The sequence below is a fragment of the Argentina anserina genome, chromosome 6 (genome assembly GCF_933775445.1).
Source record: "Argentina anserina chromosome 6, drPotAnse1.1, whole genome shotgun sequence".
Lineage (NCBI taxonomy): Eukaryota > Viridiplantae > Streptophyta > Magnoliopsida > Rosales > Rosaceae > Argentina > Argentina anserina.
The window spans coordinates 13,314,525-13,328,342 of NC_065877.1; the positions used below are offsets into that span (position 1 = coordinate 13,314,525).

A 13,818-nucleotide genomic window follows, 5' to 3' on the forward strand; every position below is an offset into this window, starting at 1 on the left:
CTAAGTACGTATATAAAGACTTTGGGGTTGCATAATCTGTAACTTTATCTTTTCTTCTATATATATTTTAGAACTTTCAAGGTTTAGAGTTTTCATTTCCACCTAGAATCTTCTAATACTTTGGAGCATAACTTTTCTTTAGACCTGTTAGCGAAGTGGAGTGGATGGTTTGTAGAATCTTGTATTAAAGTCCTCAACTACGTACTTTTTTTTTTATGATTTCACAATTTTGTTCTTTTATTAAAAGAGTACAAAACAATATATGAGTTAGAGTAAAGTATCTATGAGTTGTTTTTAAGGTATAATATGCATATAAAAGAGTTAGGTTGTGCATGATTAAATTTATATTAAACTTTAATGTTGATATCATATGATTGCTAAATGATTATACTAAGCGAGCGACGGAGAAAATAAAATGAATAAAGCACGTGTGGACGCTGATTTCTCACATTCATAAAGCATGTAGAGAGGTTAGTCGGTATTAATTAAGCCTCACAAATTAAGCAGGCAGAAGTTGGAAAATGGACTATGTCTTGTATTTTGGTACCATTGACCTCATCGACCTTTTCCTGCAAACTGGGCGGTTGAAAACGAAAGACCCAGGGAAAAGTATTTAAAACAAATATGTTAGAGTGAATGGACGAAAATCAAATATCGAATAAATACACAGTTTAATATACTTCCCCATTTTTTTAATGAGAAAAAAAATACAATGCATGCAAGTGTTATAACAAGCTTTAATAACAATAAATGTTCTCACAACAAACGGACTAGTCCCTGCTATTCTAAATAATATTGAGAATATTATTCAAAGATAATTAGAAAGTGAACTAGCCCTGTTAGTCCAAAGAATATATAAAAATAATAGAAAGAGAATTTGCCCCGTTAGTCCAAAAGAAGTACCAAATCAATAAAAAGTAAAATATCAAAGAATAGGAAATGGGCTAGCCATGCTAGTCAAAATAATAAAATTAATAAAATTATAAAGAGTTGACTAGTCCCCGCTAGTCTAAAAGAAATAAATAAGAGTAACCAAATATATATAGTAGACTAGCCCCGCTAGCCTAAATAATATAAATAAGTCATACAATATGCCCCCATGGCAAAGTATATAATCACAAGCTCTCAATACCGTCACATCACATTACCTGAGAGGGTATTGAACTGTTATGACATTGTCGACTATGTCACATCGCCTCGTAGGCCGAAGAGAGTTACCATAAGGTGATATAGTGTGTTAGCATAAATCTCAAAAGGTATGGCTTGTGATATGAAAATGGATACCGTTCTTATCCGTCGATCATGTCTCTTTTATATAATTTAAAGAAAAGGATACCGAAATAGGAATATGATATCATCATAAAATAGACTAGCTCCGCTAGTCTAAATAAAATAAATGAGAATATTCGTAGAAAAAATACTACCCTCATTAGTCAAAACTAAAATGAATAAAAATAATTATAGGGAATAGACTAGCCTCGCTGTCACACCCTGAGACCGTTTCAGGGCCCGAAACATGGCAGTAACCGCCATGAATCCGAATTAGAAAATAACCAACATGTCGGATAGAAGTGTTAACCACTTACTAACCCGAACTCACAAGGTTGAAATGAAGGAATTAAATAGATTGAACAGTGTAGATGAAAAGGAGTTGACAATTTACAAATAAACAACCCATTTCAAAATTTACGGAAGGTGGCATGAGACTTAAGAATATAAGAAAAATTGAACTTAGGTCTCAGAAATAAGGATGCAACCCAACAAATTATCTTATAATATTTCAGACATCAAAGAAAACAACTATACCATTGAGCAAACAAATGACTACTCGGAGATGAACTCGATCAATGAACCATGATCAGCTCCTCTAAGTTCGAACTAAGATACCTGAAAATGTAAGGGTGAACACTCATCCTCACTAACCCGGAAAGGGCCGAACTCAACCGAAACAGGTTTGAAAACTAGAAAATGTGGTAATGCTCATATATGTAAAACATATTTAGAGCGCTCAAGTAAAACAATAAAAGATAGAAATTAAGAAGGTTTTGCTTTTGGCAAAAACTCATGTGCAAAAATGCTAACACCAAAATAGATAGAATATTGTGAGAATAATAATCTGTAGAATTTTAGTAATCTGGTGGCCAGACCTAGCGACTATGAGGGAATATAGTCATCCCTTAAGTCGAGGTCAATTATGTTTATTGCCAATAATAAGAATAAGTGAGCGAAAGTGTCCATTTAAGACAATACCCTAAAGTAAAATATAGTGCGCAATGTAGAATGATAACAGGGCATTACCTCTTCGGAGGTTTACGGTTATCGACACCGAGGGTGTCCCTATTTCTAGGTTCCCATTCACTCTCAAGTCTACTCAGGAAATATAATATATGAATGAAGTCTAGCATTGGTAAAATAGTAAATATGAATTATGTAAATCTTAAGGTATAGACTAAAATGCGGATATATGCATAAAACACAAGAAATAGAAACAAATAGAGCGTTACACGAATTGGAAAAGACTGACCGGAAGAGAGCGGCTCACCCTAATGGGCGGCTCCCCTTACCTGATACAACTTCATCGACGTCCACGTCTCGTACTTCAATCCATGTGCTCCAAAAGCGATGAAGTCTTGAATTTCGTTTGATAAAAATGTTAGTCATTTAAACGACTCGACTATGAAAACGTGACGATTATCATGGTCGAATTTTCCTACTCCTAGTTTGACTAGGAGAAGTCCAATGTTGACTTGGTGTTGACCAAGTCATTCCTAGATTAACCAGAAATTTGACCAAGTTGACCAAAGTCGATCAAAACTCGAGAAACTCGATAATCACTAAACTTGTCCGTGTGATAGTAAATAACTATAAGAAATCCGATAGCATTTGATATCACAATGGAAGGGCTATTAACTTATTTCCGCCCATTTACCATGAAAGGATCCTTAAGATATCAAATATTGGATTCTTGTGCTCTGAAAACACAAAGTTCGTCCCAAGGCTCGCAACCCAAAAAAAAAAAGGATTATGTTAAAATAGGCTGTGAGCTTCAAGGAATTGGAGGAAAATCGAGTATACCATGAAGGAGTATTGACTTCACCAGAAAAGGAGGATAGGAGGCCTGCTAGAGCTTCATTGTGGCGCTGCAATCTTCAATTACTCAATTGCCTTAATTTCAATCCGAGAGAAAATGGAAGTGTTTGTGGGATTGAGGGATATAGTTATGAAGAGAAAGACGAGAGGAAAAAGATGGTGTGGATGCATGGAGTTGGGTTTCGCCGGACTGTGGTGGAGAGAGGCGAAGAAGATGATGGTGACTGGTGTTGGTCTCGGTGAGAGAAAGAGGTGGAGGAGAAATGAGATGGACTGAGGGAGTGGGCTATTTAAAGCCTAGGATATGGACCAACGGTCCAGTTTTAAAGAGAGAAAAAGAAATAGATCTAACGGTTAGAAAATGAAGTTAGTGAAAAATGATTTTTTTTTCAGAAAACCAAACTAAATTGTCAAAATTATGAAAATTTGTAATAAATAAATAGAGCGCTGGAAAAATCTTACGAAAATATTTCCGCGCTCGTGGCGACGTGTTGTCTAAGATTAAAGTGTTAAACCACTAACTCGACATTTCAGAAAAATGTCGAGACGTTGAGTCCTAAATGTCAGAAAATAACAGGGTATTACACCCGCTAGCTAAAATATAAACGATACGTACGGTTCCTAACTGTATAAAATAAGCCAAAGAAAATATATATTCAAAAGAAATTCCCGAAAATCCAATTCCCGGATAATCATTCAACAAATTCAAATATCCAATAAGGGGAAATCAATATCAATCATCAATAGACAATAACTCAAAATAACATCAAAATCATTTAATTCAAATAATTCATGCATGCATCCATTTAAAATAAAGTCCACTCACACAGTCACAGTAACCAATTATGCTGGGGTCGGTTCGAAGTCTCATCGGTTCGATTCTCCTCACGTCTTATTTTAAAAGACATTTAGAATTAAATACTATAATTTCGGAAGAACTGACTAAGGGGCACAAACAGCTTCACACACCCAAAACCGTTCCAACCTCAACCAAAAATCCTCCAACCTTACTAGCAACCTCAACACTTCACAAAATATCATAGGATTATAACGTCAAGGGTTCCTTGATTAAAAATCAAGAACTCATCCCCATATTAATTAAATTTTGGGAAAAATAATGTCTAATCCATCCCTAAATTCTTCCAAAAATTTATACACCATCCTCAATCATTATACGATTTAAAAATGCAGTAAAAAACCTCTTCGGTACAGCGGCAGCCAGCCGCCCCTACTCTGATTACTACCAATGGCTACCAAATTTCAACACCACAATCTAAACAACATTCCTAACAACTTTCTCTACAACATCAATAACCAATTTTAACTCCAAAAGGTCTAATTAAACAGAAATCGAAAATTCCCAAATCATAAACCCTAGAATTATAAATCATCGATTCTGCATGCACAAACTGAATTAGATCAATCTTTTGGAGGGGTTTCTACGCACATCACAAGCTTTAAAATGAGCTAAAGATTTCTACCTATGGTGGCCGGACGAGCGCGTTCCGGTGAAAGGAGGAAATAGTCAGTCGTATCTTCTCAGCATGGTGCTGCCCGAACGGAGGCTCGAGAGGCTGCGACACCTACCAAGGATGAACGACGACACTCCAAGCTCCAATATGTGACCGGTGCGGTGACCTAGTTTGGTTGGATGACGGAGAACCAATGATGTTACAATGATGGGGTCGGGGTGCGGGGCTGCTGCGTCTCTCTCCCCTTTTTTTTCTTTTCTTTTTACCTCCTTCCCAAAATGACAATTTACCCATATATATAAAAACTCCCCCCCCCCTAAAAACAATAATTTTCCAAATCAGTTTTCTTTCCAACGAACTCTGTTTGAAAGACCAATTCCTCAAACTTTGAAAGATGTCGAATTATGCTGCCATTCGTACATAGGCTTAACAGTAATAAATGCGACAAAATTATTTGGGTCATAACAGCTTTAGTTTGTGCAATCGTGCTTCACAATCCTTCATGGAAATCCTATTTTCCAGTAATGTTAATTTCTTAGATATCATATTTTCAGTGATATAAATTGTATGTAAAAGATTGAGAATTGAAAAATGACACCGCTTTTTCATGGAAAATAAACATAGAAAACAAGCTTCAAATTATTTTTATCTTTTCTTATAGAATTTGTATTGTTTAAAGGAATTTCATCCCAAATAGGATAAATAATATCAAATTTCTGAAATTTAATTAAATTCATTGTTATTTTCTTCTATCCAAACGCAACATTAAAATTTTATTTTCCAAAAAATGTGAGGAAGGTAGTTGCAAATTGTGGGATAGATCAACATGATCTCATTATCATCTCTTCTCTTAAAATTTTACTTTCCCAAAAATGTGGGGAATGTAGTTTACGTGGGGTAGAAGTTACATGATGCATATAACTTCCATCCATATTATCATCTCTCTCTTTTTTAAAATTTATTCATGTCTATTATCTTGCTATTTACTTTTTAATTAAAATATGAATTCAATTAACCTATATTTTAAGGTTATTAGTATATTTTCATATTCGTTTTGATTGATAATTATGTTTTAGTTATTAGAGTATAGATTAACATACATTTTTATTTTATATATCATTTGTCTCGGTTCGGGTTATATTGGGATAGATAGTTTGAAGGCACTGATTACATCCAACACTTCCAACATTCACCTCTATGACAATTTGAGTGATATTGGGAGTTCATTTTTCCCAGGTTAAATTGTTAAGGTTGCTAACACTGGGATAACTTGATTTAGTGTTAGAATTATTGTCAGGTTGTCATGTACGTACATTTCATTTTGTTCGTGAGGGCCGGGTGTCTTGTAGAATTGTACGTGATCATTTCGGTTCCTTCATTTTAGTGATTAATGAAATGATATCATTATTGATTAAAAAAAATTCAGAAACTTTGTACACTCTCTAATTCTCATCTTTCACTTATATTTTTTTGTCTAACTTCAATTTATGAAAAGAATTGAAGAATTATCAGAGGCACATGTAAAAAGGACGCCGCTCTTGGTTGCTTGGTATCCTAGCTCGTCTAGATTGTATTCAGGCCACAACCTTGTTGCGTTGTCCTTGATTGCTCCTCTTTAATTCTATTGTGTCGTACCTATTCGGCAAAAAAAGATTTTTGCAGAGAAATTGGTGCTTTGGGCGTCTCGAAAGAGCCATGATAGGATGGCTAGTTTAGTCTTGTGGCAAAGCCACCCTTTGAAGGGTGATGTTCATGGTGGTGTGCAAGGGTCTGAGATAACTACTCACTGCGATTATGAAGATCCAGATTATGGAAGTGGTGCGGCGATTGTTTATGCCTAGAGCAAGGCGTTGTCTGGGGGCCTTTCATTGATCTCTACAGATCTCGCTTGGTCGAATCTTGGGCTAGGTCACCAAGAAGGCATTTCTGCTACTGTGGTTCAAAGATGGAGTCGGATTGTGGTCTCAGCTGCGGTGGTCGGCGCAGAGATCTAGTATTGGCATCGAGTTTGCATTGCTAGCGAGTTGGGAAGAGACACTTGGGCCGGGCTTGGGTGGCCTGGGATTGTAAGCCTGGATCTAGAGAGTAATTGGCTTGGAAATTCGGTCTCCTGTAGCTTTTTTTTTTGTTTTTCCGTTTTGTTTTTGTTCTATTTTGTTTGCTTTGAACTCTAGGTTTTGGTTTTTTCTTTTGGTTGGTTTTGTTCTTGTATTCCCATGTTGATCATGGAGTTTTCTTATGCATGGTGCTTATTGCTTAGATAGGTGGGTGAGATATGTGTCATTTGACATTTTGTCATAAATCCTCGTATACCCTAAAAGGTGGTAGCAGGTGGCACATAAAAGTCTTCCATTGGTTTTTGTTTGTGATTTGAATTAAAGTAGTCATCATCTTAAATTTTTTTATTTTTATGAAAAGCACTTAAATGAAAAGAGTTTAGACTTTAGAGTAAATTTGGTATAAATTTAAGTATGACTCTTCCCTCAATTTTAATTTAAAGGCCGGTGCAGCCTACCCAAATTTTGAACCCTAGTTAGGTCCCTGATTAATTATTTCCACCATTTGATCTTGTTAATTTGATTTGCCAATTTACATAATGAAACTGTGTTCAGCCAGAAAAGCAAAACGTACTACTCCTCATTCAAGGAAGACGAGAGCTACTAAAATGACCGTGTGTTTGTTTGCCGTAAACATAGTTAACATACAAGAGATCGATGGTGGGACCTCCACGTATCTTAATTTCATTCTAACACCATCTACCATTAGCTTGCCACGAACACAAACCAGCTGTTGTCAAGCTTAATCGAGTAACCCACCACGTAGCTTACAAAGTCGATCTTTAGCCAATTGTAACTCGTTTGGAATTTTTTTTCGACAAGGTAACAAATCTAAATGAGTTACCTCGTCGAAAAAAAATTCCAAACAAGGAAATCGAATGCGAAACACCCGTCACAACCCATTATACACGTACACCCGAAAAAACCTACTAGCTTGTTCGACCACACCAAATACCAATGGAGGCGGCAGACGCAGGTATCGGTAGAACAGAGGAGAGGGTGTACGGTGGGGATGAAGGACTGGGAAGAGCGAAGCTAAGGGTGATGGTGGCCATGGATGAAAGTGACTCGAGCTTCTACGCTCTCACCTGGGTGCTTGACCACCTCTTTATCAACGCGCCAAGTACTGCCGTGGAAGGCGTCGAGCGGGCAGCGGGGATGGTGACGGTGGTTCACGTTATGAAGCCGTTTCAGCACTTTGTGTACCCTGCCGGTGGAGCACCCGCTTTTGCAAACGCGTCGGTGGTCATGGAGTCGGTGAAGAAATTTCAAGAGGAGAGTTCTGCGGCCATTCTCTCCCGCGCTTTGCAGATTTGCAAGGATAGAAGGGTAAGTCGATAACCAACTTCGATTCTGAGTTTGTGTATGCATCGGAAATGTATAGTTTCAGTTCTTAGATCAATTATATTAATAGTTGACATTAATAAAATGATTCTAAACGATTGATACGTATATTGTCAAGACTATAACTAGTTTATGTTGATCTCCAACTAATCAAGCATTTTGATTTCAAATTTTGAATTATAGTGTTGTAGTTTTAGCCTCTGAGGTTATCCATATGGAGCCATGCTAATTATTTGCCAGATCGAATCGTTAATGCCTATCTAATTAGATATGAGTTATTTTGCTTCATATACGATCAATTAATCAATATTATAATATTATGTTCAATCGTGTAGGTTAAAGCTGAAGCTGTGGTTATGAACGGAGATCCAAAGGAGATGATTTGTCAAGCCACGGAGAAGATGCATGTAGATCTTCTTGTAGTAAGTAGTCGTGGTCTGGGAATGGTGAAAAGGTTCGAGCGTACATTTCAGTAAACACTAGTACAGTACACTACTAAATTTTCTAGGTCGATCAACAAATTAACGTAATTATTCCCCACAGTTATTAGCTAATCATATATTTGATCGGGTGATGCATGCAGAGCATTCCTAGGAAGTGTGAGCAACTACTGCGCACATCATGCAGCATGTCCAGTCATGATCCTAAAGCCACCAAGGGGTTCTGGACCAAAGATGTCTGCAAAGTAAGCGGGGACAATCTGATCAGATTGCAGTTAGAATCGAATTAGACATTTCGATCACTTGCTATAGTAAATCTCTCAAAAGTAATCTTGTGTAAATAAGTAAAGAGCAAATTAATTTTAGCTGCATGCTGATGGAGTTGCTCTATGCTAGCTATCTTGAGATTGTAGAACTGCTTTCTTCTTATAAATGAACCAATGCAAGTGACAAGGAGGTTGAATGTATTGCTGGCTAGGCTCAATGGTCCGATGTCTGTTGATGGGCATTAGAATTTGTTGGGGTGACAGAGATGTTGGTAGACAATGGATAGTAGTGGCACGACGGTGGCCAATGACATAGATTGGCTTCTGATATGGCGGGTTGATGTAATCGCAGCCATAATTGGGTTCTGGCAACTCAAATGCCTAAGGAAATCCTAAGCAAGTGGAACATATAATCGGAATATATCATAGTCCGAACGGGAAATAGCTGGTTTCTCTATTTCCAAACATGTGCATGCAATTAGGTCGATCTGGTAGAGGATGGAAATGTACTTGCGAAATGTGAGTCGATGGATCTTTCAGCTAAACAAAAATGGAGCCAGAAAGTAGTAATACGATGTAATATTAGTTCATAGATAATTAGTGAGCAACAATTATCGCCTGATCGATTTTTGTGTAATTGCTTATGTCAATTGCAAAGCAGGTGATTCGATGATTACTCACTATATCTTTTGCTAACTCAAAATATTATTAGGGCAAAAATGCCAATTTGCACCTTAAATATGGTCTTAATTGTCAATTTACACCCCAAATTTACATTTGAGTCAATTTACCTCATAAATTTGGTAAAAATTGCCGATTTGCACCCTATCCGTTAAATTTAATGTTTTCAATTCAATTTTAAGTCATATGTCATGCATTTAAGGGGTCGTATTGTCATTATATATTTATTCATATTTAATAATGAAATAAATTAATAAATTTACTTAAGAGGAACACTTACTACAATGTTTGTTTTTTCGAAACATGTTATTGATTTATATATTTATTATTTTATGTGATATGATATGTTAAAAGATATTAGAAAAATATAAATAAATAAATACATTTAAAATTAAAAATAAATGTGTGTTCCGAGAGAATTACTATTCTACCATTGTGTGTGTCTTAGCCTTATTAGGTTTCCTGTTAGAGATAGATTCGCATCTCTGTAATAAATTAGGACTCTGAATCCTACGGGATTGTGGTTATGTAATACCTATATATTGGTCTCATTATCAATCAATAAACGGTTACGTTATGTGCTATTACGTCGTTATTATTCTCGTTTTGTTCCTCCTCCAACAATGTGTACATATAAAAATATATTTATACACAACACACTATATTTGAATGGGTGGATATGTTTAATATATAATTCAAAATAGGATTAAGTATGTAGAAAAAGATGTAAATAAATAATTTGATTAACAAAATAATCTTCATTTTAAAGAAATTTTTTATTTGTTTTTAAGAAAAATATAAATAGAAAATGACAACATTACCCCTCATGTGCATGACATGTGACGCAAAATTAGATAGAAACAGTTAAATTTAATGGATGAGGTGCAAATCAGCAATTTTTACCAAATTTAAGAGGTAAATTGACTCAAATACAAATTTGGGATGTAAATTAGTAATTTTTAACAAGTTTAGGAGGTAAATTGACTCAAATACAAGTTTGAGGTGCAAATTAACAATTTCAGCCAAATTTAATGTGGATTTTGACAATTTTGCCTATTATTATTGCATGTAAAATTGGAAAATTGTAGCTACATGATTGCCACGCACACAAACCACCAGCTGCCCATTTTCGTCAAGGCACCACCACGTAGCTACCAACTCTAAACACGAAAGCACGAATCATCATTCCTATCTTCAAAATCTTCAACATCACGGGAATATATAGTTACTCAGAAAAACTCATTTAACTTGGATACACCAGAAACCAACCTGTTCGAGTTCCACCACCCCAATCTGCAATGGAGAGCACAAACGCAGGTAGCGGCAGCGCAGAGCAGACGACGCCATTGGTGCACGGTGGGGATGAAGGACTGGGAGCGGGGATGAGGGTGATGGTGGCCATCGACGAAAGCGACTGGAGCTTCGAAGCGCTCAAATGGGCACTTGACCATCTCTTTCTCAACGCACCAAGCACGGTGGAAGGCGATGAGGGGGTGGCAGGGACGGTGACGTTAGTCCACGTCACGCAGCCGTTTCAGCCCTATGTGTACCCTGTCGGGCCTGGTGGAGCAGTCTATTATCCACCCACGTCGGTGATGGAGTCGGTTAAGAAAGCTCAGGAGGAGACCTCTGCTTCCATTCTCTCCCGCGCTTTGCAGATTTGTAAGGACAAGATGGTAGGTCACCAACTTCTGATTACTTTTTTTTTATATGGAATTGAAATGTATAATTTTAGTTCTGAGATTACCTAAAGTAGTTATTGAGATTAATATATAGAATATAATGATCGATTTTCATTAAGCTGATGCACGTACATGCATGTATAATATTGCCGGAGATATTATGTAAATTATCATCGAGTTTAGCTATAAGCCCTAAGCTAACTAGTGTATTATATGAGGAAGGAGAAAAGTTGGGACTCAAATGAGACTTGAGTACGACATGCTCTATCTAGGAACAGTGATTTTAGAGCATTAATCAGTAAGATACATGCGTATAACTAGTTCAGCGTAGAACTCCCTTTAATGGGTTCACGTTATTAGTGTGGTTTAATTTAGCGTTTAACAATAACAATATAAACAGGGAAACGCTGTTAGATTTTGTTAAAACTTACCTACTTAGATGGGAGTTATTGGCAACATTAATTGTTAGCCCCAATTTGATAGTTTGATTAATTTAATATGTGATAACGTGATCAATTGTGCAGGTCAAAGCAGAAGCGGTGCATCTCAGTGGAGATCCAAAGGAGGTCATTTGTGAAGCCACAGAGAAGATGCATGTCGATCTTCTTGTTGTAGGTAGTCGTGGTCTGGGCATGTTCAAGAGGTGAGACCGTACAATCTAACTATTAATTACGACTTTATTTGATAAATGTTCCTCATAACTAGCTAATAATATATATGTTTTCAGAGCATTCTTAGGAAGTGTGAGCAACTACTGTGCACATCATGCAGCATGTCCGGTCATGATCGTAAGGCCACCAATGGGCTCTGGACCAAGGGTGTCTGCATCATCTCCAAAGTAATCGGGGATGTGGATTTGGATTATGTCTTTTCATTTCAAGTGAACTCTCTAGCTCGTATCTCTCTATCTAGATGAACGAAGTACTTGAAAGTTGAAACTTTGTAAATTAATTAGCTACCAGAGTTGCTTTGCTAGCTTGTGGTTCAGTGGTTGTATAACTGGTTTCTTTTTAGAGTTAAATAATTGAATCAATGCATTCTAGTGTAAAATTTTTTATATATACCGCGACCTATTCTTTTCGCTCTCCCTCTCTCTAAGCCGCGGCTAGGGGTAGGATTTTCATGAAAATTGTGGTTGTGCGGCGAGATCTTTTCCATGGCAATGGCCTCTGAATCTATTGGTGCTATGTGAGTCTAGTATCCAAACTCTCTCTCAAATTAAGATGAGACATCGCTATTGGTGCTATGGCTGTGAGTCTAGTATCCAAACTCTCTCTCAAATTAAGATGAGCCCGATGTCCGGATGCAGGTTTTCTTGCTCAACGCTTCTATCTAGTTGGAAAGCTTAACACTGCATGCTGCATCTTTTGATACCTTCCAGACTGATGTCTGCTCCATGTGGAAGTTGAAGGTGTCGGTGTGTGCACTCAATGTGCATTGTCTGCTCTAGGTAGACGGCGCACATTGACTGTTCTAGGTAGACGGCGAGTTCTTTGCTTCGTCAAATGGTCATTGCCACCTGTGGCAGAGTGAGACTAAGTGTCGTCGGATTTATTTTCCGACAACAACATAGTTGGAGAGCTGTTTTATTAGACATTAGGAATTTATGATACGTGATTGCTGCTTCATGGTTGATTGGGTTACGTATCTAGTGATCTCTCCATTATGTCACCGTTGTTTAAAAGCAAATACAGTCGTCATTAGTGTAGTACTTTTTGTTAGTTGGTGCTTTGCTGAGTATTTGTTTATAGAGATCTTTGATATATGTCAGGTCTTCGTAATCAGGGGTAGAAGTGGACTCGGTTCCATCGGTTCAATTTAAGAGCACTAACTGAAAACCGAAACCGAGGCCTCGGTTTTGTATTTCTCAAAACCGAAACCGGAAAATATCTATTAACCATAGTTTCGGTTAACCTACAATTCGGTTAGGTTCGGTTTCAGTTATATAACCTACCATTTGTAATAACTTTTCACACTTGACTTAAAACAAAAGTTAAAATCAAAATAAAGTAGTAAACTACAAGTTTAGTACTTCAAATTAGTAAATAAGTAAACTAGATTGCGATAAGTTAGAAACAACAAATAAAATCAACAAAATTACGATAGAGTATTAACCAAAACGTAATATTTAATGAGTTAAAGATTGTGAGCAATTAATCAATAAATTTCGAGGCCGTAATCATGTATATCGTATGTAATTATTAATCAATAAAAACATAACATACACATATTTTTATATTAAATATTAATAATTAAATACATATATGTCAATTCGGTTCGGTTTGATCGGTTGTTTACACGAACGAAATCACAAACCGGAACCGATAGATCAATTTTGTTCGGTTTCAATTTTTCGGTGTCAGTTCAGTACAGTTTTAGTCGGTTTTCGATTTTTCGGTGTCTAAAATTCCACCCTTAATAATGGATTTAGACTTCACATCCCCCCTTATATTCGATGGTTTCATTAATAAAAACTTGAGGATAGTTGCATTAGCCCTTACATAAAAAAAACTTTTTATTGATGTGAATTTTGTTGGTTATTTTTTTTTACCTTACCGATATGGATGGGAGAAAGCTTTGGTTGATTTTGTTGTTGGAATTGTGGCATTTAGCTTCTCTACTTCTGTTCAATTTAGCATAATAATTGATTTTTGTTGAATTTAACTTTACTTTTTGGTTTCCAGTGGACATGTGTTTCAGAGAGGAAAATCTGCACTAGGCTAGGAACTCACAAACTTTTTGGTTTCCGATGTTGTTGTCCGCATAGCATCGTATAAGCTTAAATT

The 13,818-nt window shown here is 36.5% G+C and overlaps 2 protein-coding genes across 2 annotated transcripts; both read left to right on the plus strand.

Moving 5' to 3' along the window:
* Window positions 1–7,576: 7,576 nt before the first annotated feature.
* LOC126796915 (uncharacterized) lies at window positions 7,577–8,673 on the plus strand. The gene is made up of 3 exons (XM_050523628.1): window positions 7,577–7,948; window positions 8,299–8,417; window positions 8,547–8,673. Exons 1-3 carry the CDS (start codon window positions 7,577–7,579, stop codon window positions 8,650–8,652), a joined length of 597 nt encoding a protein of 198 aa, XP_050379585.1. The 3' UTR covers window positions 8,653–8,673.
* A 1,971-nt stretch (window positions 8,674–10,644) lies between these two features.
* On the plus strand, window positions 10,645–11,874 carry LOC126800086 (uncharacterized). The gene is made up of 3 exons (XM_050527369.1): window positions 10,645–11,026; window positions 11,557–11,675; window positions 11,760–11,874. The coding sequence occupies exons 1-3, from the start codon at window positions 10,649–10,651 to the stop codon at window positions 11,872–11,874; spliced, it is 612 nt and encodes a 203-aa protein (XP_050383326.1). The 5' UTR covers window positions 10,645–10,648.
* The last annotated feature ends 1,944 nt before the right edge of the window (window positions 11,875–13,818 follow it).